The 25,470-nt window shown below is 37.7% G+C and overlaps 1 protein-coding gene across 1 annotated transcript; it reads left to right on the top strand.

Annotated features, from left to right (window-relative positions):
• LOC107587720 (3-methyl-2-oxobutanoate dehydrogenase [lipoamide] kinase, mitochondrial-like) lies at positions 1–24,520 on the top strand. The gene is made up of 7 exons (XM_016275603.1): positions 1–566; positions 2,595–2,663; positions 2,889–3,003; positions 8,896–9,070; positions 12,840–12,929; positions 19,547–19,702; positions 23,070–24,520. Exons 1-7 carry the CDS (start codon positions 312–314, stop codon positions 23,212–23,214), a joined length of 1,005 nt encoding a protein of 334 aa, XP_016131089.1. The 5' UTR covers positions 1–311; the 3' UTR covers positions 23,215–24,520.
• Positions 24,521–25,470: the final 950 nt, after the last annotated feature.

The raw sequence follows: 25,470 nt of genomic DNA, 5'->3' as shown, positions 1-25,470 counted from the left end.
AAGTACACCCCGTCCCCAGTGCCGGCTGTGCTGTGACAGTCTGTCGGTCTTTGTCCTTGCTGGGACGTGACTCATTGGCTTTCCGGTGCTGCTGAGGTCGAGAGACCCAACAGCCCCGCCTCCTCTGACCGCTGATTGGCGGATCGCAAGGGTCTTTAGATAAACACCAGAAGAAACGCGTTCACATCTAGCGATGCGGAGGTGCCTTCGTGCACGAGTTAATTCGCTGTATTGGATGCGAGGTAGACGGATCTTTAATCTAAAGACAAGGTATTGACCTTTTTTTTCTTTTTGCGTTGTCAAAGTGTAAAATGCGCGGCCGTGTGACAGTCCAGGCCGTGGAGCTGCTGGGCAGCGGAGCCTCCAGGATCAGCGTGACCAGGCTCTTTCTCTCCACATCAGCCAAAGCAGCCGCTCCGCACTCGACCGGAGCAACACTGCATGGCATCGACAAAAGGTTTCGGTCCACATCGTCCATGTCCAGTCACACTGAGCTGGCTCGCGAGCGGTCCAAAACCGTTACGTCTTTTTACAACCAGTCTGCCATCGACGCATCAGCCGAGAAGGTCAGTCACCATTTCCCGATAAGTTTCCGCGGAGGCCGATATGCTGTGGTCTCCATCCATGATTTGGATGGCCTAGTGATCCCACTTTTGTGGGTTACTCGTGCTGTCATGACACTGACCACGAGCCTTAACTACACTTCTAGTTCTAGTTTGCGTTAACTAGTCTCAAATGTTTCATCTCATTGGTCCAAAGGGTAAGTTCATATTTACTGCCACAAATAAGATTGTTGTAGTCATCCGTGAAATGCCATTTAGCTCTTCAGCTGCTAATAATCTCTATGACAAAACCTAAAACCGAATACAGTGGCCCCCAAATTAATTTAACTTTTCAAAATGAATGTCATTTAATAAAGTATCAAACTTCATTTTGTGAGTCACCAAGCTAGTGGATGTATGACATCGGTGCACACTAACTGGAAAGTTACTTTGTTGTCTTTTAAGCGAAATTATTCTTAATAGTATTATACTGGTGTACACGGTATCTTTATATAATCTGTCCTACTTTGAGCATCTCACTGGGACTGTGTTAGTGACTCAACAAAACCCAATGTGATTACTGCTCCTTTTTTTAATTATCGGTTCATTATGAACATTTCCATAATTTAATAAATTAAAAGGAGTGGTTTACTTGGCAATGGAGATTCTGTCATTTGCTCACCCTCATGAAACCTCAACCCTGTAAATCCTGACATATGAAATAGTAGTCATACAAATCTTTTTTTTCCTATTAAAGTGTTTATTGGGTTTTTAAGACAATACTTAAAAAAAAATCTAAAACAAAACTTTGCATATGTTTATGAGGTTTCATGGTTTGTATCATATTTCAGAGCAAAATTATTCTTAATAGTATTATACTGGTGTACACGGGGTCTTTATGTAATCTGTCCTACTTTGAGCATCTCACTGGGACTGTGTTAGTGACTCAACAAAACCCAATGTGATTACCGCTCTGCCACTGCTCCTTTTTTTAATTATCGGTTCATTATGAACATTTCCATAATTTAATAAATTAAAAGGAGTGGTTTACTTGGCAATGGAGATTCTGTCATTTGCTCACCCTCATGAAACCTCAACCCTGTAAATCCTGACATATGAAATAGTAGTCATACAAATCTTTTTTTTCCTATTAAAGTGTTTATTGGGTTTTTAAGACAATACTTAAAAAAAAATCTAAAACAAAACTTTGCATATGTTTATGAGGTTTCATGGTTTGTATCATATTTCAGAGCAAAAACATGCAAATTGGTGCAGGTATTATAAAGATGAAATTCTGATCATTTGTAGTTCAGCGATATTTTTATAGCAGTGTAGCAAACTACTTGCATAAAATACATTGGTTGTCACTCTATATCTCCAAATGATATGTCATTGCAAGATGCTATTTAAATGCTTAGTTTTATGATCAAAGCTCTGTAGTTTTAATTGTGGACATTTTTAGAATTGTACTAAAAGGCTTTTTCTTTACTAAAAAGTATAAACAAATAGTTAGAGGTCAAAAGGCATGTAGCAGATAGTGTACAACACGTGCATGCATTGTATTCCTAGTCTTCTGAAGCCATATCATAGTTTTATGTGAGAAAAGGAAGGACATTTAAGCAGTTATTCATTGAAGTCTCATTAATTCTTCCATGTGATTAAAACACACAAGAACCAATGGCGTTTTGCATTGTTAACGTTGGGAATTGAAAATATTAAATATAGATTTGTCCTTTGCTACTCAACTGACATGCACTCCATTCACTTATGCATAGGCCTATTAATAAGTGTAACTTTACCCATGATTCACTCCATGGATAATCACATTTATAGGATATAGATGTAGTCATATGTTATAAAACAAAATGGAATGGACTTTTTGAACTTTTCCAAAACAGGCTGAAACCTTGATTCATAGACAATTCAAGTGAGTGAATTTACTAAGACCGACATATAGTTATTCATAAAGGTCTCTCAGCACATACAACATCAAATCAAACACAGTTATAATTCAAGTATATTCTATTTTTAACAGCGATGTTCTCTTCACAGCCTTCTGTCAGACTGACACCAGCCACTATGCTGTATGCAGGGAAGTCTCCGGATGGACAACATATCCTGGTAATTACACACTCCTGTCCTTTGTTCTACATTTATCCCAACACACATTGGTGCCGGGCTTCTAAAAAGTAGTTGTTTCAGCCATTTGTCAGCACACAAACCGTGCTTTGTGTCTGTATTGCACCTTTATGTTGATTTACGCTATGCCAGAAATGTTTTTCTGTTTATTATGAGAGTTAATATACTGAGTTCTAATGAAGCTGTGTATGATTTGATTAAATGCAGAGCAGTGCCAGGTATCTACACAAAGAGCTGCCTGTACGTATCGCCCATCGCATTAAGGGTTTTCGCAGCCTGCCCTTCATTATCGGCTGCAACCCAACCATTCTCCAAGTGGTGAGTTCCCCTACACCTCTGCAGGATTTCTCTGTTATCATACATTGTTGTGACGAGTAGTGTTATCGTCTCCCGTACAAGTTAGTTTGCTGGAGAAGCGCCACCCTTGATACTCTGAGAGGGGATATTAGGTGATGAGGATCTGGGGCCTGATCAGTTTGACATAAGGCGCTTTTCCACTGCATGGTACGGCTCGGTACGGTTCACTTTTGGGGGGTTTTCCACTGGGTACAGTACCTGGTACCTAGTACTTTTTTTAGTACCATCTCGGTTTGGGGTTCCAAGTGAACCGTACCGTTACCGAAACGTGACGTGTAAACCCTGCTGATCACGGATTGGCCGGAGAGAATCGTCACTACCTGCGTCACTGAACTTGCGACACAAACACAAAAGAACCGCTAGATTTAAATCAGCACAGCCAGCGAAGGATCGAACGCAACTGTTTTGAACGAGCGCACCTTTTTTTTATCAACCAAAAAGTTTTGTTGTCTGTTGCGGAAGAACAGACGTTCCTCTCGTTGATAGCAGAGAAACGGATCCAGCGAGAGCTTGATGGGGTGATGCGGAATGAATAGTTTTTTTTTTTTTTTTAGAAGTCGTGGTAGTAGAGGCGGCGCAACTATAACGACATGTGAATAATCCCGCCCACTCTAAAGCGGTACTGAACTGCAGTGGAAACGCAAACCGTGCCGAGGTCTGTTGCGGAAGAACAGACGTTCCTCTCGTTGATAGCAGAGGAACGGATCCAGTGAGAGCTTGATGGGGTGATGCGGAATTAATAGGTTTTTTTTTTTTTTTAGAAGTCGTGGTAGTAGAGGCGGCGCAACTTTAACGACATGTGAATAATCCCGCCCACTCTAAAGCGGTACTGAACTGCAGTGGAAACGCAAACCGAGCCGAGTCGTACCACGCAGTGGAAAAGCGCCAATAGTGTTCCGACAGAGAACTGAATCGACCATGTTCGATTCAATGCCAGTGTTATCAGACACCTAGCGTTCTGCAGTGACGTCTTGCTGAACTTGACTTAGCTTGAGTCCTGGTATTGATTTTGATGGACAGAAAAAAGTGCTTTATCAATGCATGCATGGGTTTTATTTAGTGCAGAAAAAAACTACTTACCTTCTCTATTCTTAGTTCATAAAATTAGACTAATGTTCAAGTTTGGTGTCAGTACTTCATAATTCATTCATAAATTTTTTTAGGAAATTAAAATGTTTATTCAGCAAGAATGCATCAAATTGATCAAAAATGATAGTAAAACATTTAAAGGGTGCTTTCACACCTGGCCTGTTGTTTTGGAACCTGGCGCATTTCCCTCCTTAGCTCGGTTCGTTTGGGCATATGTGAACACGGCAATCGCGCCCGGATCCGCGCCAAATAAATCGGTCCGAGATCGCCTGAATCGAGGTGGTCTCGGCTCGATTGAAAACGAACTCTGGAGCGGTTCGGCTGTAGTGAGAAAGCAATCCGATCTAACGGACCAATGAACCAGGCTATATCACAATGTATAATGGATAATTACATAAGGTCCGTGAAAAGCATTAGCTTTGTTGTTTTGCTAATACTTCAAAATGAACCTGTGAATGTCTGTGGGAGAGCACGTCTTCGCCATTCAAAATAAAAAAGCGTACTTTTTCATTTTATAGTGCCGTCTTATTGCTCTTCTTTGTAGTAGGTGCATTTTAAAAATGTTTTCCCGATGAATCCTGGACTTATGCTCAAAATAGTAAATTAATAGAAGGACAGCTGCAAAAAAAAAAGCTGTTGTCATTCCATCCTGACGGATGACAGCCGTGACAGCTAAGTGGAATCCCGGAAAATAAACCATGGAACTTTGACCAATGAGGGAACAGTTTACTCGCGCATGACTTGTATTAACAAATTTGGTCCATTTAGAAACTTTGCCGTGTGAAAGCGAACCGCACCAAGAATAAAAAGCAACGTTGTAATAATTTTAATCCTTGTTTCGGAACAAAGCAATCGATCTACAGGTGTGAAGGCACCCAAATAGTGTTACAAAATATGTATATTTCACAGAAATGCTGTTCTTTTGAACTTTCTATTAATCAAAGAATCCTAAAAAACAAAAACAGGATTCTTCAATCAATAGAAAGTTCACTTTCCACAGAAATATTAAGCAGCACAACTATTTTCAACTGTGATTAATAATAAGGATAATTAATACTGTTGTTTCTTGAGCACCAAATCTGCATTTTAGATTGATTAGACTGATAAAGGATCATGTGACACTGAGGACAATACTGAATATTCAGCTTTGTCATCACAAAAATTACATTTGAATGTATATTAAATAAAAACAGTTATTTTAAATTGTAATAATATTTCACAATAATTATTTTTTTTACTGTATGTTTGGTCTAATAAATGCAGCCTACTTTTTTCAATAAAAATAAAAACCCCACATTTTTTAACAGTCTCTTGCACTCTTAAGAAAGTGATTTGAGGTTGACTGGTATATGATCATTTTTCTGAAACCATGTCCATTTTAATTCATGTTACCATGCTTAACAGTTTTGTTATTTCTTTGGTGCTGTACTTCATGTTGACTGAAAACTTGGCTTGTTGAACAAGCTGTTGTACTCCTGCTGTTTATAGTGAAAACTACAAATAAGATCTTGCTTTATTTGTATTACTTCAAAAATTGGGGTCCAAAAATCAGATACGCAAATGAAAAGGCTTTTTTTTCTTTCATGAGCTGCATGAACTTCACATATTTGTGTAAAAGCTGATGATCATGTTCATCAGCATGATTTGAGAATATTTCCAGGTGTAAATTAAAGGTCTTTTGGACCACATTGCATGTCACGATGTCCTGGACTCATTGAGCTGTTCATCTGTACAACACAAAAACATAAATAACAATAACCATCACAAGCAATTCTCACTTTCATGGTCCACAAGCAGACAAAGCAAACAGACAATCACCAAGTAATAAGCAGAAAGAGAAAACAGGTTCCCTCCCCTTTCTCCTCCTTGTTTACTTCCTTTAGTGAGTCCTCCTCCTCCTGTGAACTTTTACCCACATCTGCCTCAGAAGAGAGTCTCGTCTATAACTTGTTTTGCTTTCTGTGAGGAAGTAGAACTCACCAGTTGAGTTCAGAGGTATTCAGAGCAATTGAGTCTGCAGTCTTAAAACTAAATACTGCACTGCAAAAATCAGTTTATTCATCTTTCTTTTTTTTTTTTTTTGGTAAATGTATCTTAACATCTTTAAGTCAAATGTCTTCTTAACCTACTCTACCATTCTGTTTGGGGTCAGTAATACCCTTATTCAGCAAGTATACATGAAATTAACCAAAAGAAACAGTAAAGATATTTATAATGTTACAAAAGATTTCAAATCCAAATGTATCAAGGTTTCCACACTTTTAAAATTCAAATGTTTTGTGAGCACCAAATCAGCATATTAGAATGATTTCTGAAGGATTATGTGAAAATTAAGATTTTTTTAAATTTACATTTTAATACATTACGTTTGTTACGGGGCGAACAAGAGACGTGAGACATGCGGATCCATCTGCAAGGCTTTATTAAAGGGTGTGGTCATGAAACAGGCATGGGTCAGACAATGGCAAACAGGTATATTAAGGGCAAGACAGAAGAGTAATCCAAAACGGGCGTGGTCGATCAGAGGCTAACAATATCCAGAGGGCTTGACACGAGGGGTTATCCAATAACACAAGCTAAAGTCCAAGCGAGGTGCAAACACAGTCCGAAATAGCAGGCAAAGGGTTAATCCAAGAGAAACAGGCAATAATCAGGTAACACGGGGAAGCAGGCAAGACAAGACTATGAATAAACAATGAGAACTAGAAATGGCTCCGTAGAGTAGCTATCGCTAGGTGAGTGATATGCACTAAACAATACTCGGCACTAGGCGCGTTTCCATTACAGATTTGCGCAAAACTTTGGCGATATTGTATAAATGTCGATAAAAAAGTATTGCGAAATTACGGCGTTTCCATTAACCAATGTTATGCGACTGACATTATGAGTCCAGATTTTGGCCCACACATTCTCATTCTGTTACCTTTACTGTTACTCTTAATTGTGGGAAAAAGCAAAGTCATCCAAGCTATGAAAGAACACAGATGTACACTACAAAAGTGTAAGATTTTGTAAAAATGTTTTTGAAAGGTGTCTCCTATGCTCACCAAGACATTTAAAGTAACTGTGTTCTATTTCATTTATTTTAAAATGTAACTTATGCCTACGATGGCGATGCTGCATTTTTGAATGCTTTGTAAATGGTATATTGAAGGAGATTCATCTCTACTGTCTGAAATGTATTTTCCTGACCATCCATTTCAGAAACTTTTTTTTTTTGGTAGTCACAAATTTATGTCAAGTTAAGTGCAACGTCAAAGCCCAGTTCTCATTTGTGATTTACCAAGATGAGTGTTAAAGGTCACTGTTGAACTACTGTCTAACATTTTCTGTGTGGGAGCAAAACATGTATTTACTTCTTCTACATGAGTTTAATGTGTCAACAGTCCAGGAATGATTTGCAGTGAATGATGGACATGTAAACATTTCTTAAAATGTTTGCTACTGTTATGAATTTATAGTGCCATAATTATATATATTAATTCTGACATTCGCATTAATTGACATTAACATTGACATTAATTTAAAAAAAATTTAAACAAAACAAAAAAAAACATTGCTGCCCATGGACATTTCCTAAATATGATGTTTATCAATTTATGTCATGCATGTTTTAAATTCTGCCTCATAAATCATCTCAAGCAAAATTATCTGAATGACCTAAGAAATGAACAAGAGGAAGTCACCACAACTCTCTTTTTATTTGATTTTGTTTAAGAGAAATAATTGCCTGAACAGATTTCATAGCAACTGCATTTAGTCAGAACACAGTAAGGTGTGTTTTTATTTTATTCATGTTTTCTTCTTTTGTCTTAGTTATTTACTTTCAGTTTGTCTCCTTGTCAGCTGGTTGAGAGGCTTTAGCTAAAATGTTAGAGACATTCCTCCTGTTTATTTCTTTGTTGAAAAGAATCAGGTCACAATGCCTGGGCCCTTGATGAATGTGCAGTTGCTAAAGCCTCTTACGCCTGCGCCATCACTCTTATTTTACTTCACTTTTTCCAATCAGTCACTCATTCGTCCATCCTGCAGATGGACAGAGTATCTCTGTGTTCTCATTCTGATCTAACATCAGTTTTTCCTCATCTATACTAAGCTGACTTTCAACCTAAAGTCTGGTCCAGTTTGCAGCATATTCTGCCCAGTAATAGTTTGTTTTGGTTTTAAGTGGCTTTAATGTGGATTTATTTGAAATAATTATCTGTATTCATTATCGATTAGTTGTTGCAGTCCTAAAAAATGTTCTCTGTGGTCTTATGTAAGAATAGAGGTCAGGCTGCACTGCTCCTGCTCGTCTCATGAGAGTTTGACCATTAATATGCTGCACCAGCAGAGCTGCCCTGTTCCTCTTCACAGTGGCATGATCAAAGCGCTCCCTCAAAGACCAGACCGAGGCCACATTTTGCTGGCTCTGAATGAGATGTTCTCATTAATTGGTGTCAAATTATTTAAAAACTGGCTTTAAACTAAATTAAATGCTCAGGACCGCAATCCAGGCATTTACCAGCACTTGCATAACCTGGTGAGGCAGAACCAGTAGCATGTAACTTATTTTCTCTGTATGCAATTTTGCATTTGTTATTTTTATGTATAATACCAATTATTTAAATACAATTAATTTTATTTTCTCATGATCCTAAAAACATTTTAATCTTAAGGCTTATGCTTAAATATGTGAAATCTGGAAATAAAGTTTGCCAGATTTCTTTACAAGACTGTCATTTGTTATTTGTTTGAATGATAGTAAAGAATTAATAAGTCTGTCCAGACTTGAATGGTAATGTAAATGTCTTGATCCCCTCTGTTCTCCTCAGACGACTATGTGAGCATCAGTATGGGAATTCTCCACGGGTTCGCATTAATGGCCATGTGGCGGCCCGCTTTCCCTTCATTCCACTGCCTCTGGACTATATTCTGCCTGAGCTGCTGAAGAACGCCATGAGGTAACATTCCTGTCACATATAGGTCAATAAGATACACACACACACACACACACAGCACAACATCCTGTTCTACTATGCTATCTTAACTATCTAATCCTGGTATCTAATCCTGTCAAAGCAGTTGCTTTATTTGGACTGTTAATTATTGAACCATTACCACTATAATACAGTGATATCTGTTGCTGCATGAACTATGACCAAAATATATGTGTAAGCAATTTTGCCTGTCTGTCAGTGTATGAAGGGATTACTGTAGTGCAACCCTCTATGCACACCTTGGCAATATAATCGCCATTGGCCAGTACATTTTTTTGTTTACTCGTCAGACTGATATACTATTTTACACACACACACACACACACACACACGTTTACTTAGCTATCTAAATGGGGACATTACATAGACTTCTATTGTTTTTATATACAGATAGTTATACACTTTTTAACCTAAACCCACCCCTACCCCTCACAGAAAACTTTCTGAATTTTTACAATTTCAAAAGTAAAAAAAAAACTTTGTTTACTTTATTTTTATAACAGTTTTACAAATGAGGACATCCACAAATTGAGTTTTTTGCCGATTTTGTCAGTTTGGTCATAGGTAATAGTAATTATTATTAAAAGATACTACTACTACTACTACTACTACTACTACTACTATCATCTGCTGGGTTCATGAATATTAAATCACGTTGTCAGCGTTCGCTCAAACTGATTTGCAACTGAACTGAACTGAAATCAAAACGGGGACGGTAACGAGAACTGTTCGCGCATTAGCTCCGCCCACTGCCGAGTAACCGGCATATCTTCTGCTTGTTCTTAAAAGTTGAATAATTCTAAATGAGCTCTGTTATTTTGACAGGAAAATACAACAAAGAATATGGTTTACATGTAGCGCGTCGATTCAGTGTGGTATGCAAGACTCTCGCTCTCTCTCTTTGCATGTGTGAGAAACACAGCGCTATCAGTAAAGCCACGGCAAGTCGTGCGCCTTCACACTAGTTTACGGTACGTCAAATACAGGTGCGCAGCGTGCTACATACTGCGCATCCATTGAGTACATGACATGATCCATTGAGCACATCCAAATAGTACAGATCGCTTGACGGAGAGCGAAACTCTCAAGCGCTCAGTCAGCGTGTTTATCGAGTGAAAATTTGTGTTGAACGCCTCTCGCACACATACTGGCGTGTAAAATCTAAGAATTTATTAGCCAATGGCTAATGTTAGACATTATTTAGTCGCCCAGAGTAAGATTTAGTCGCATATGCGAGTGATTTACTCGCATTGTAGAGGTTTGCTGTAGTGTGACCTTGTGGTAACACTATAGCCTTTGGTAAAACGCCAGGAAAAATAAGTCGTTTACATTTCAGAAACATTATGCAAGAAGCCTGGAATGGAATTTTGAGTTTGGAACTTTTCCTGGTTGTACAGGATTGTTGGCCATTCAATCTGGGGGCAGTTATGGCAAGCATGGGTCATTGTGACCCAACTGAGGTTATGAAATGCCAAAAGTGTTTCAGAGCCACAATATAGTGCGAGACATTATAGTGAGATGAACAGCAATAAGGAATGCAACTGAACTTCATTTAGCTTCGTCCTGAACTTCATTTAACTTCATTTAGCTTCATTTAGCTCACTGTTGCTGATATTTTTTTACCTGCTGGATGATAAAATCAGTGCAGGTATCTCATAGACTTGAGACTGGGCCCCCTTTTGACCAATAAGCAACTACGTAACAGTGCCCTAACAACCACCCAGAATATGTTAGCAACCATATATCAATGCACTCACCCATTTAACAACATTATACCTCTGTGGCATTGAGCTTTACATGTGCAGACACCACTAAAAGAAAACCTAAAAATCTAGTTGAAATCTACTATAATGAGGACACGCCTATGACATCTGTAAAATTGTGTCCATAAGAAAGCTAAAATTCCTGTTATGGGCCCTGTCCTACTATAGTGTCCCCTCTCTCTGATATTTGCAGTCTTAGCACTGTTCGTATAAGGTCGCCCACACTGGCTGCCTGCCAAGTTCATTCCAAGTTCAGTGGTGCAGTACAGGTTTTCTATGATGGTGGCAAACTATCCAAAACAATCTACAGATGAGCCACTCAAAATAATGCAGTGCACTGAAAACCAACCTGAATCTCCATACCTGTATGATAATCAATGTGGAGGACTCCAGAGGTCTATAGTTATTCTACAAATGAGGTAGAAACCTAAAATGACAAACAGCCAACGTTGTTTGTTCTTTTTTTTTATTTTAAGAACAGGAATGTTCTGGATTCAGTGCAAGTTTAGCTCTCTCAACAGCATCTGAGGTTGTCGCCTATGGCAAAACATAATTCTGACTTGTTCCTCAGCTTTTAAAAAGAAAAAAAATCATGTTTACAGTTAACAATCTTACAGTGGCATTCTTCAGGGAAAATATTGCATTGGGATAAAAATTTGAATACCGTTTTAGCCAGATGATTTAAACTTTATGTGTGGTAACATGAGACTAATGTGATTTAAATTGTTTACTAAACCTGTCTGTAAGTTATCATGACCACGTAAGACAGCCAGACTATTCACACAATACGCACAAGGGTGAAACAGAAATGTTTACATGGAATGATTACAATTAGACACTCTTCGCCTATTGTAGTACGACCACTATGAACATGGGATTTTTTTTTTGTATGGAGAGTATTATTCTTTTACAATAAATATGAGTAACACCGCTTTTAAGCCTTGGCTCAAATACCTCCAAAAGACCTGTATTGTGCTTGTCTTACAAATTGAGAGACATGTTTCTAATCTTGTTCTCATTGTTCTTTAAATTTGGATCAGACTCCTGTTCAGCCAGTCACTTGAAAACGGCATGTTCTCAGTTGGTTTACAGCAGCACAGTTCCTGCTACTGAGAGTCACCCAAGACACAGACTGTGAACTTTTGGTTTTTGGGCATGGGCATGATTTTGTAATGAAATGGGTAGGGACAGTGGCACCAGAATAACCACTGATTTTTGGATGTTTGTGACTTCACAACATTGCATTTAGCTTATGAATGTTAATTAGGTTATATTTATATATTAATATGACCTAATATTACTCTTTGAATAAATAGACTGAGATGTACTTATCTGTACAGTAGAAGAGTATTGCTGCAGATGATTAGAATTAAGCAACAAATGCAGCATCACATTTTTAACAAATCCAAGTGCTCGATGAGAATCAACCATTTTTGGGCCAGATTTGCTAAACGGGGCAAATTAGTGTGAGATCGCAATCCCATAAAACACAGATGGAAGTGGAAAGTTCTGTTGGTATTTTAGTGACAATGCACAAATTAATTTCAAATTCATTTTAATATTCTCCTCCCATGAATTTTGTGTCTGAAAGAGAAACTCCTACAAGTGCAAATGCAAGCAGGTAAATAAAGAAGTCATTTTTTAATGGCAAAAGAGGGTTTTGCTCAGTCTGGCCCCAAGTGTTCAAATGTCGGTATGTCAGTACGTGCATATCAGCAGAAGATATATGTCCTAGTAACCATAAAGGAAATAAAATTTCTCCTCAAGAACTGGAGATATGCTTCCTGTACATTAGATAAACTCCTGTCACATGCAATTTCCTGCTCACAAAACTTTTGATCATATTTTATGTTTCTCAGTCAGAGGAGAAAGGAAAGCTTTCACAATTATTTCAGGCCTCTACTGAGTTTTCTTATCATCTGCTTTATGTTATGATCAGATGTTCATTTGAATTTCTTTTTGTTCTTCAGGGCCACCATGGAGAGTCACTTGGACACTCCTTACAATGTGCCTGATGTTGTGGTCACAATCGCCAACAATGACACAGACTTTGTCATAAGGTGAGTCTGTAAGCCAATGCTAATGCCATAATTCTATTGAACCACATCACACCTGCATGATAATGTATGACAATACATACACATGAGTTCTAAATAATACATTTGAGTTGCCAACTGACCTTTCACATTGAATCATATTCAAAATCAGATTTGAATTGGATTTCAAACTACATGCAAATGCAATATAATACACATTTAAAAAAAATCAGATTCATGTGGAGTTTTTATGTTGTATGGAGGACAAAAATTAAAGAGAGCTGAGGCCGATCTCTTGTTGAAAGTGTTTGATTATTGCCTGTCTGAATGAATACATGGACACTTAGGGTTTTAGGTGTGGTTGGTCCGCTGTAAACTCAGCAGAATGGAATTAATGCTTTTTCCTGGAAACAGTGAAGATATTTGAGCTCTTCTTTGCACAGAGACCTCATCATGCAGAGTGCTGTCTTTAAAACCAGGGCCATTATCCCACTGTGCTAACTCAGCAGTCCGGTTAAAACCTCTTTCCACACTGAGCATATTTACTCATGGGCAATGTTTATTTTACCATAAACGTATGGAAAGCATGAACCTCCGTGTCTGTTTTTTAGTGTTGTTTGGTGAATGTCTGAAATGAGGATGCAAAGTCCTCTCTGTTTCTGGGTTTTTGGTCCAATGTAAATTCATGCTCCACTTGATGTTTACACAGTTTTTAGGAGGTTAAAGGCTTATGAAACATGATCATTGACCTTACAATTTGAACAGGAAACAATGTTATGTTATTGTATGTGGGTCAAAGAAGTTAAGATGTCCACATCAAAAGAAATTTACGAAAGTGGTTTTATGTCCATAGAAAGCACATTAAATGCAAGTAAAGTGTCTACTTTTAAGGTTTTAAATAAGTTTTTGGAGGATAAAATGTCAAAATTTGGTTGAAATAATGTTACATTGTCATTCAGTGTAACACAATACTTATGTAAAAATTCAAACAACATGCTTATTCTGACGTGTACATATTAAAATATATAAAAGAATTAGGGAGCATATTAAATTTTATTGGGTTTTAAATGAGTAAAAAATTCTTACTGACAAATGGGCAAAACCTAGGATAGTGGCAAATTTTAAAAATGTAAAATTACAACTAATTGTAGTCTTTAAATATGTCATAAATAGATTTTTGTTGTAAATATGCCTGACAAGATTGTAACACTGAATGACATTTTAGTGGGTCTCTTCTGTAAATCTGGGAAAAATGTTATATTTATTTTTTGCTCGGAAAAACAAAAACACAATTGCAATTAAATTAAACCGAAAACTTGAAAAAAAAATGTTTTGGGAAAAACAACAACAATTTAAAGCAGTATTACACTTGTTGTTTTTATGCTTAAACCCTTTTTCGTCTTTGACCCATGTATATGTCTTTGATTGTGTAAGTACACTACCGTTCAAGTTCCAAGTAAAATTTAATTTTTGAAAGATTTTTTTATTAGTGCTGTCAAAATTAGCGTTAACGCATGCGATAAATTTTTTTCAGTTTAACGCGTTAAAAATATTTAATGCAATTAATGCTGGGGCAGAGCTAGGGGTGGCCACCCCACTCACAACAACTGCTGCTTCTGTCTCTTTTTCTTTTTCTTTTTTTTATTGACAAGAATTGCGTTTATTTAGATGCAGAACGTCTTTACGACCACATCAAATGGGATACCTTTCAGACGCGCACTCCAACTTCGCCTCAGCACCACGCGCTAGTCAAACAAGCGTGAAAAAAAGGTATAGGTGATGAGGAGCTTCAGTAGAACAACAGTGAACTGGGGTCAAATGTCAGTAAAACGAATTTTCCTGTCCTGTCAGCCGTTATACTGTGCTCGTAGCACGTGCTCTTCAATTGCACGCACAAATGCAGTGGCGCGCGCTGTATATAATTTCATATTAAAGTGCAAATGAAACTATGAGCATGCAATGTCATAGTTATGTCATCAGTTAAGTCATGAAGTTACCAAAAAGGCGATTAAAGCTGCTTTAAATCTGCACATGCATCTAAGTATTTGTTATATATGAGTCAGATTTAAGAACATGTCTCTGAAATGGTTTTCTAACCTGTCCTGGAGCAGCCCTGCACTGCCTCCCTCATCTAACACACCCGATTCAACTCATCAGCTCACTAGCAGAGACTTGAAGTGAGCTGAAGTGGGTCAGAAAAGGTCAAGAGTTATGAGAAACTACGATGCGTGTCATGTTCAGCTCTTAAAGCAGTCAGTATAACCTAATAACCCAGTGGCTGTGATGTCTGTTCATCCGAGAACAAAAGTATCAGGAAATCAATAACTCTTGTAACTTTAAGGATTCATCTTTACTTAATTTAGAATTTAGTGTTTGATAACTTTATTCAATTTCTGTATATTTCCTACTTGCTGAAGGGCGCAGGTAGCTAAATATTACATTTATTATAATGAGTTTATGCGAAGATTGTTTTAAGTTCACTTAAATTAGAAGTTGTAATTTTTTCAAGTCTAATAAATGTTCAAATGAATAGCTTTCAATTATACTGTAATGCTGAATGGCTATAAACAATGGTTAAATATTAGAGGAAAAAACTATTTCATAGAGACTTCAGTAGTATTGGTGTCAGTGATACTCACCTAATATAAAAAATATACTTTCTTTGTTGTTTCTACATTAAAGATTGAATGTGAAATTATTGCAATATAAAAGTATATTTAAAAACTTTAATGTTAGTTGGGATTAATCGCAATTAATTTCAGAAATAAATGTGCAATTAATTAGTTAATTTTAACAGCACTAATTTTTATTCAACAAATACTCATTAAATTGATCAAGCGTTACCGTGATCGTTTATAACATTATAAGTGTCTTTACTATTTCTAAAAAATGCTGTTCTTTCGACATTTCTATTCATCAAAGAATCCTGCAAAAAACTAGCATGGTTTGCACAAAAATATTAGACAGCACAACTGTTTGTAACTTTTTATAAAATTAGAAAAATGTTTCTTGAGCAACAAATCATAATATTAGAATGATTTCTGAAGGATCACGTGAGACTGAAGACTGGAGTAATGATGCTGAAAATTCAGAATTATTATCACAGGAATGAATAATAGAAAACACTTATTTTAAATTGTAACCGTATTCACAATATAACAGTTTTTACCATTTTATTTTGAACAAATAAATGCAGCCTTGTCAAAAATTAGACTTAAATTTCAGAAACATTAAAATCTTTGACCTCAAACTTTTGAATAGTAGTGTACAGGGTTTCCGCGGGGTCTTAAAAAGTCTACAATTTAAAAAGCAAAATTGTAGGCCTTAAAAAGTCTTAAATTCGCTGTTTAAAAAGCAAAATTGTAGGCCTTAAAAAGTCTTAAATTCGCTGTTCTAGGTCTTAAATCATTTTAAACATGTCTTAATTTTCCGATGTCCATGTAGCGCTACCTCTAATGCTCATTTCAATGCTCCTGCAGCACTTTAGAATGTTTTTTGTTGTTGTTTGTTTCCATGGTGTTGTAGTTCTTTAAATATAATTCGCTGTATTACGACTACAAATGAGACCAACATGCAACAGCCAATCAGCTTTCTGTTATTGGCGCGAGTTTCTCTCGGATTGTACCACAGACGTAAAACGGATTTTACTTTTCAGCTATGGGGAAGTGCAAGTTTAGCGATACTTGGCTTGAAAAAACAGAATTTAGGGCTTGGTTAAGTCCAGTTGCTAACAACGTATTTAAAGAGGACTACTTGGAGGAACTAAAAAAAAGAGGAACACTATACAAACAGTCACTGAAAGTCTTTCCAGAGATGCAGAAAAATTTGCAGAAGAGGCTGAGGGCAAGGCTGGCAGTAAGATGGCTGAGCTAATAACCAAGTCAAATGCTTTGAGCTCAAGAACATTGAGGAGGAGATTCTGGCCAAGGGGGAAGAGCTGAGATTAATGTAGCACACACACATCTGCAGACTCACGCCAAGTTCTGTAGTTCAACAATGCATCTAACCTGTCTTCAGTACGGTTCAATTTGAATAAGTTTACTTTGCCAGGAATTTTGTGATTCTGCATTTTCCTTTTTTTGTGTGTGTGTTTTTCATGTCGTGATATAGGTCTTAAATTGAATTCTTAATGGTCTTAAAAAGGTCTTTAAAAGTCTTAAATTTGACTTGGTGAAACCTGCAGAAACCCTGGTGGGTATAGAAATAATGGCCCTTTAAAATAATCACATTTTGTTGCTTTGCAGAATAACATTAAGACAGACATTAGTTTTTGTTTTATCCAGCTGTAATTAATTATAACATTCAAGTGAAAGATATAACACCAACATGTCAGGGAAAAAAAACAGAATAACCGAGTCAGAAAAAGGATCACCCTCTCCAAAAGCCGTGGTCACACTAGACTTTGAGTGTGCAAAATTTCTTCATACGTTGCAACGGTCGTGATATGATGTCACACTCTGCAGCGACTTTTTAAAAACGTAATTTTAACACATAACAAAAACTAATAAATATACAATCTATTACACTTTACTGCAGTTTTAAATTCATGTTCTTTTAATTCAGCTACGAGGTCATGCTGTAACGTATCCATCTGCTGTTGGTCACACGGTTTCACATGATGCGAATTCGCAGGTCAGAGTTCACCAAGCTTGAACGTTGGAATGCAGAGAAATGCGAAACTTTTCACACAAGCTTGCGTTTCCAGTCTGATGCATTCGCATGCGTATGAAAGGAAGTCAATGGAATGAAAAGTGCAGTGTGACCTGCCCTTAAAAATGACTTGCAAACTCAATCAGTTGTAGCTAATCACCTTCTCAATGGCACACAAAGCCATTTGACTTTCAGCTGTGATCAGCTGTGGTCATTTTGATGAGCTCAGCATGAAAAGAGCTTTCCTGGAGCATTTCAGTCCTTGGTAGTGCAGCTGAAGCAAACAATCAACTATGAGTGGCAAGGCACCGTCAGAAGATCTCCGGGATAAAGTTGTGGACAGGCACAAGTCAGAAGATGGATACAAATTTTTTTTAAAGGCGTTATTGTGCCTAGAAGCACAATGAAGCCTATTATTAAAAAGTGGAAGGTATTTGGTAAAACACAGACCCTCCCTGGATCAGGACGTTGCTCCAAACTGGGTGAAAGAGCCAGGAGGAAACTGGTCAGAGAGGCGACCAAGAGGCCTACAGCAACTCTGAAGCAGTTGCAGGAATTTATGACAAATAGAGTGGTCATTGTGTGCATGTGACAACAATATCACAAATTCTCCACAAATGTGTCTTGTATGGGAGGGATGCAAGATAAAAGCCACATGCAGTCACGACTGAGCTTTGCCGAAACAAACCTTGAGGATTCGGAGGCAAAATTCTAAAGTTGAAGTATTTGGCCTCAACACCAAACGAAATGTCTGGCAGAAATCCAATACAGTTCACCATCCAAATAACACAGTTCCTACAGTAAAGCATGGAGGTGGTAAAATCTTGTTCTGGGGTGTTTCTCTGCCGCAGGGACTGGAGCACTTGTCAGGATAGAAGGAAGAATGGATGTGGCAAAATACTGTCAAATTCTTGAGGAAAATCTGCTGTCCTCTTCCAGAAAGTTGTCAATGGGAAGAAGGTTTACATTCCAACATGACAATGACCCAAAGCACACAGTGGTTGAAGGAGAAAAAGGTGAATGTCCTGCGTGGCCCAGTCAGAGCCCAGACTTAAACCCCATTGAAAATCTGTGGAATGACTTGAAGACTGCAGACAGTCCCCATCAAATTGATCTGAACTTGAGCAGCTCTGCTCGACCAGCCACACGCTCTCCACAACGCTGAGGCTTAACCTCGCCTCCACCGGCGCAAATATTGCAAAGTTAGTAGAGACGTATCCCAAAAGACTGAAGGTTGTAATTAAAGCAAAAGGTGGTTCAACAAAATACTGACACAAGGGGGTGATACTTTTTCCAACTCCGTGATTCTGGGTTGTTATTTTTTATTTTTTTCCTGACATGTTGGTGTTATATCTTTCACTTGAATGTTATAAGTTTACTGAGTAAATACAGCTGGATAAAACAAAAAATATGTCCGTCTTTATTTCAGGCTGCAAAGCAACAAAATGTGCTCATTTTAAAAGGGTGTGATTCTTTTCTATACCCACTGTATATGTAATAATATACAGTATATGTAAGTCTCATCAAGTTTGTTCATCATTTTGACTTCGCTTCAAAAATATAGATAACACTGAAGTAGTAAAAACATGTTTTTGTTAGTAATACATTTTGATTGGGAATTTTTTAATAACAGCAGTTACCTTCACTTTAGACCGTAAACACTAAATAAGTATAAATGATGGGGGCTGACACGAATGTTCACCTTTCACTTAACCACACTGAATGGACCCTGAAATGCTCAATCGCTGATTATTTCAAACTGATTTTAATTCACATGCTTGAGGGGGTGAGTTAACTCCGTAATGAATTCACATCCACTTGGCCATTCAGGCTGATTTTCAAACTGGTTGAGAATCAGATGATAATTTTCATAGAAATAGTTTGAGGAGCCAAAGCTTAAAACGATTTTTGCAAATAATGTATATGCATTGTACAAATAAATGAAACTGATTGGCCTAAAGCAGCAGAGTGGTGTTCGTATCATTTTGCAGGATCTCAGACCGTGGCGGTGGTATTCCTCACAGCATTCTGGACCAGGTGATGCATTACCACTTCAGCACAGCTGAACAGAGCGCACAGGATCCCCGCATGAGCAACCTTTTCAACAACATAACCAACAGCGGCCCCCAGTCTGGACCCATGCATGGGTAAGAAGAGCTAGACCTATAGAAAAATGTGCACAAGCTCAAATTAAAAGCTGCTTCAAATGATTAGTGCAAAAGTTGGGTTTTTATATAAATTATTGAGGGACTGCTTGGGATCATGTCTCTTTTTTTCAATTATAACATGCTTTTCACCTCTTCAGAAGTAAATATTTATGTCTTGTCCACATGCAGCAGCTGAAGATTCTGTGCATTCTTGCAAGATCAGTAGAGTAGCTAAAGTGGTCTGCTCTACATGATCCAGATTGAACCAGTTTGATCTGGATCAGTAAGTCTAAAGTGTCAAGCCGGCACTCCTCACCATGAGCGGTCTCGATTCACAATTACAGAAGACCAGATGGCAACTGGCAGTCCTTTTTCTAATGAAAATCATTTGTTTTCCTGCTTGGAGTTGTTTATCAAGTTATTTGGCATAGTTGAAGGTTTATTTGGGGGTGATACTTTTTCCAACTCCGTGATTCTGGGTTGTTATTTTTTATTTTTTTCCTGACATGTTGGTGTTATATCTTTCACTTGAATGTTATAAGTTTACTGAGTAAATACAGCTGGATAAAACAAAAACTATGTCCGTCTTTATTTCAGGCTGCAAAGCAACAAAATGTGCTCATTTTAAAAGGGTGTGATTCTTTTCTATACCCACTGTATATGTAATAATATACAGTATATGTAAGTCTCATCAAGTTTGTTCATCATTTTGACTTCGCTTCAAAAATATAGATAACACTGAAGTAGTAAAAACATGTTTTTGTTAGTAATACATTTTGATTGGGAATTTTTTAATAACAGCAGTTACCTTCACTTTAGACCGTAAACACTAAATAAGTATAAATGATGGGGGCTGACACGAATGTTCACCTTTCACTTAACCACACTGAATGGACCCTGAAATGCTCAATCGCTGATTATTTCAAACTGATTTTAATTCACATGCTTGAGGGGGTGAGTTAACTCCGTAATGAATTCACATCCACTTGGCCATTCAGGCTGATTTTCAAACTGGTTGAGAATCAGATGATAATTTTCATAGAAATAGTTTGAGGAGCCAAAGCTTAAAACGATTTTTGCAAATAATGTATATGCATTGTACAAATAAATGAAACTGATTGGCCTAAAGCAGCAGAGTGGTGTTCGTATCATTTTGCAGGATCTCAGACCGTGGCGGTGGTATTCCTCACAGCATTCTGGACCAGGTGATGCATTACCACTTCAGCACAGCTGAACAGAGCGCACAGGATCCCCGCATGAGCAACCTTTTCAACAACATAACCAACAGCGGCCCCCAGTCTGGACCCATGCATGGGTAAGAAGAGCTAGACCTATAGAAAAATGTGCACAAGCTCAAATTAAAAGCTGCTTCAAATGATTAGTGCAAAAGTTGGGTTTTTATATAAATTATTGAGGGACTGCTTGGGATCATGTCTCTTTTTTTCAATTATAACATGCTTTTCACCTCTTCAGAAGTAAATATTTATGTCTTGTCCACATGCAGCAGCTGAAGATTCTGTGCATTCTTGCAAGATCAGTAGAGTAGCTAAAGTGGTCTGCTCTACATGATCCAGATTGAACCAGTTTGATCTGGATCAGTAAGTCTAAAGTGTCAAGCCGGCACTCCTCACCATGAGCGGTCTCGATTCACAATTACAGAAGACCAGATGGCAACTGGCAGTCCTTTTTCTAATGAAAATCATTTGTTTTCCTGCTTGGAGTTGTTTATCAAGTTATTTGGCATAGTTGAAGGTTTATTTGAGGATTTTGATACATTAGGATGCGCTGTTGTGACGTTTAATGGGATTGACTCGAGCAGCTCTGCTCGACCAGCCACACGCTCTCCACAACGCTGAGGCTTAACCTCGCCTCCACCGGCGCAAATATTGCAAAGTTAGTAGAGACGTATCCCAAAAGACTGAAGGTTGTAATTAAAGCAAAAGGTGGTTCAACAAAATACTGACACAAGGGGGTGATACTTTTTCCAACTCCGTGATTCTGGGTTGTTATTTTTTATTTTTTTCCTGACATGTTGGTGTTATATCTTTCACTTGAATGTTATAAGTTTACTGAGTAAATACAGCTGGATAAAACAAAAACTATGTCCGTCTTTATTTCAGGCTGCAAAGCAACAAAATGTGCTCATTTTAAAAGGGTGTGATTCTTTTCTATACCCACTGTATATGTAATAATATACAGTATATGTAAGTCTCATCAAGTTTGTTCATTTTGACTTCGCTTCAAAAATATAGATAACACTGAAGTAGTAAAAACATGTTTTTGTTAGTAATACATTTTGATTGGGAATTTTTTAATAACAGCAGTTACCTTCACTTTAGACCGTAAACACTAAATAAGTATAAATGATGGGGGCTGACACGAATGTTCACCTTTCACTTAACCACACTGAATGGACCCTGAAATGCTCAATCGCTGATTATTTCAAACTGATTTTAATTCACATGCTTGAGGGGGTGAGTTAACTCCGTAATGAATTCACATCCACTTGGCCATTCAGGCTGATTTTCAAACTGGTTGAGAATCAGATGATAATTTTCATAGAAATAGTTTGAGGAGCCAAAGCTTAAAACGATTTTTGCAAATAATGTATATGCATTGTACAAATAAATGAAACTGATTGGCCTAAAGCAGCAGAGTGGTGTTCGTATCATTTTGCAGGATCTCAGACCGTGGCGGTGGTATTCCTCACAGCATTCTGGACCAGGTGATGCATTACCACTTCAGCACAGCTGAACAGAGCGCACAGGATCCCCGCATGAGCAACCTTTTCAACAACATAACCAACAGCGGCCCCCAGTCTGGACCCATGCATGGGTAAGAAGAGCTAGACCTATAGAAAAATGTGCACAAGCTCAAATTAAAAGCTGCTTCAAATGATTAGTGCAAAAGTTGGGTTTTTATATAAATTATTGAGGGACTGCTTGGGATCATGTCTCTTTTTTTCAATTATAACATGCTTTTCACCTCTTCAGAAGTAAATATTTATGTCTTGTCCACATGCAGCAGCTGAAGATTCTGTGCATTCTTGCAAGATCAGTAGAGTAGCTAAAGTGGTCTGCTCTACATGATCCAGATTGAACCAGTTTGATCTGGATCAGTAAGTCTAAAGTGTCAAGCCGGCACTCCTCACCATGAGCGGTCTCGATTCACAATTACAGAAGACCAGATGGCAACTGGCAGTCCTTTTTCTAATGAAAATCATTTGTTTTCCTGCTTGGAGTTGTTTATCAAGTTATTTGGCATAGTTGAAGGTTTATTTGAGGATTTTGATACATTAGGATGCGCTGTTGTGACGTTTAATGGGATTGAAGAGCATCTCAGTGATGCCACTTGTTTTCTCCTCCAGGTTTGGCTTTGGTCTGCCTACGTCCCGAGCGTACGCTGAATACTTGGGAGGTTCCTTGGCCATCCAGTCGATGCAGGGCATCGGCACAGACGTCTACCTGCGTCTTCGGCACATTGATGGCAAAGGAGAGAGCTTCAGAGTTTGATGTCGTAGTCTATTTGTAGAGCTTGTGGGTCAGTCACCATGTTGAAGATTTTAAGGCTCGAAGAGGAACCAAAGCCAAGATGTTAAACAGTTGTCCTTTCACTCATATTGCCTGTCACTGCATCAGTATCACTGCGTTTTCTGCAGATTATGGGTGTCATGCTTGGCATTCGCACTGCGTTGTGTTTGTGTAGTGCACTGTGATTTCTGTCAAACTCTCAGCCTTAAGATTGCAAAGTGATTTCATGATTAAAATCCAGCGTGTTACTGTCCATCGTCACCAGTGGGACGAGTCCTTACACTCCAGACGCTTGCAGAAGACACTCTCCAGACAGCCATATCCTGCTTTTCTTCAGAAATGCGAGAGAATTGTTTGAACTCTTTGGAGATGCAGTGTTCACTCCAACGGTGAATGCAGAAATCTTCTATGAACTCTGAAAAGAGGTCGACTGCCTTACGAAAAAGACTGATTCTGAAAATGTTGTCGGTCTTACTTCACACCTGTCTTGAGTTTTGACATTTTACATTAACCATATGAGTTTAAGAGTTTGTTGTAGATTTCATGCTTGAAATGGTTTGCTAAAAAAGGCTCTTAGGGTTATAGCACAGCGCTAAAATATAAATGATAGTTTTGTTTTGTTTTCTCTCCAGCAAACAGTGTTCTAGAGATGTTCATATTTGAATGGATGTTTTTACACTCTGCCCACCTGCACATTTGGTCTCTTGATCGATTTTGTTCAGTTCATTTTCTAAAAGGATGCCAATATGTTTGAGACTGAGAGGCCACGAGATTTGTTTACCTGAATTTGAAATTTTCCCCAAATGAAAAAAGTTCTATTGAATTACTAATTGAACTGCTGGAGGAGGTCACAATACATAGTGCAAGTAATCTGTAACATTTTTTCTTGTAATGTTGTGCCTGTGTTTTCTTTTCTCTCCTTTTGAAATGACTTTCAAGAAAAGGAGCCGCCTCCTGTTTTCTGCTCATTATCTTTTCTCAAGAGCTGCGGATTTGTTGCCCCCTACTGGTGGAATCTGAGTATTAACTTTGACTTTAAACGATATGGACATACTGATGAGTTAGTGTAATGAATGATGTACAGTAGGTTTTGGATAATTTAGAATGACTAACATGCACATATTAACATTTTTCTTTGTTTATATAAAAGGCCAAACTGTGGCATGACGCACTCAAAATGATATCAAGGATGGGATCATTTTGTTTTTTCTTTTTTTCCATTACATAGTTTTGTTGAGTTTGCATTACATAGTCGCCAAATACACAGCTTTTTGGGCATTATAAAATTTTGGATGAGAACATTTGTGTTTTTTTTCTTGATTTCCTTCCTTTCTCTGTTGGTTTTAATTTAATATGCTGTTCATATTGTGACATTTTGGCAGTATTTTTTTTTTAGCAGTAGGCTATAAATAGTAGTTAGGTGGCAGATATTTATACTTAAGTACTGCGGTACATTATAAAACAGTATGCAATGACATATTGAGTGAAAATTGTCATATTTATTAATATTATTAAATGGATGCCGCCTTATTGGGACAATGAAGCCCTCCCAGCACCAATCGCTAACCATATCAATAACACTGAATTATTATTCCCTTATTTTTATTGAAAATAAATGCCTTTGCGATCTGATATGTGATGGGAAAAAGAGACGAACGAGTTTGGCAAAAGGCGGATTCGAACTTGGAATTCAAACTCGAATTTTGTTTGCATAATTTAAATATTTGTTTTTACATATTTTATGTTATTTATATATTAAGCATTAGCGTTAGTTCTGGCAGGTCACGTGAGTCAATTCTCAGCTGATCACATCTACCTATAGGAATACGACACCTATCGCGGCATTCCTATATAAGCTCTATTCAGTATTGTTCAGCAGCTTTTCAGCTTGCTTCGGAGCAAATTACCCTCCTCCATCCCCAGCTCCTCCTTTCCCCACAATCAGGACTTGGCTTTCTGATATTCCTTGCTAATCAGACTCCTTTATCTTGAATAAAGTGTTACACTTAAATATCATTAAGTACATTAATGATATCTGCCTTGTTCTGTTCTGTTAACCCTAGGGGGGTTATTATTGCTGCTCTCCCTGCTCATTCAAGACAGGCTGCATGGATGGGCAGGGAGGCCTTTGCCCAGAACAGAACCATACCGCCAAACCAAACTTTATTCTAAGTATCTATCATTTTGACTATAGTGGTCCTGACAGAAATGATATTACAGCAATATTATTATTTAATA

This window comes from Sinocyclocheilus grahami, unplaced genomic scaffold (genome assembly GCF_001515645.1).
Source record: "Sinocyclocheilus grahami isolate Dianchi unplaced genomic scaffold, SAMN03320097.WGS_v1.1 scaffold95.1, whole genome shotgun sequence".
Taxonomy (NCBI): Eukaryota; Metazoa; Chordata; class Actinopteri; order Cypriniformes; family Cyprinidae; genus Sinocyclocheilus; species Sinocyclocheilus grahami.
Note: the sequence above shows the minus strand (reverse complement) of the source record. Positions and strands in the feature narration are given on the sequence as shown.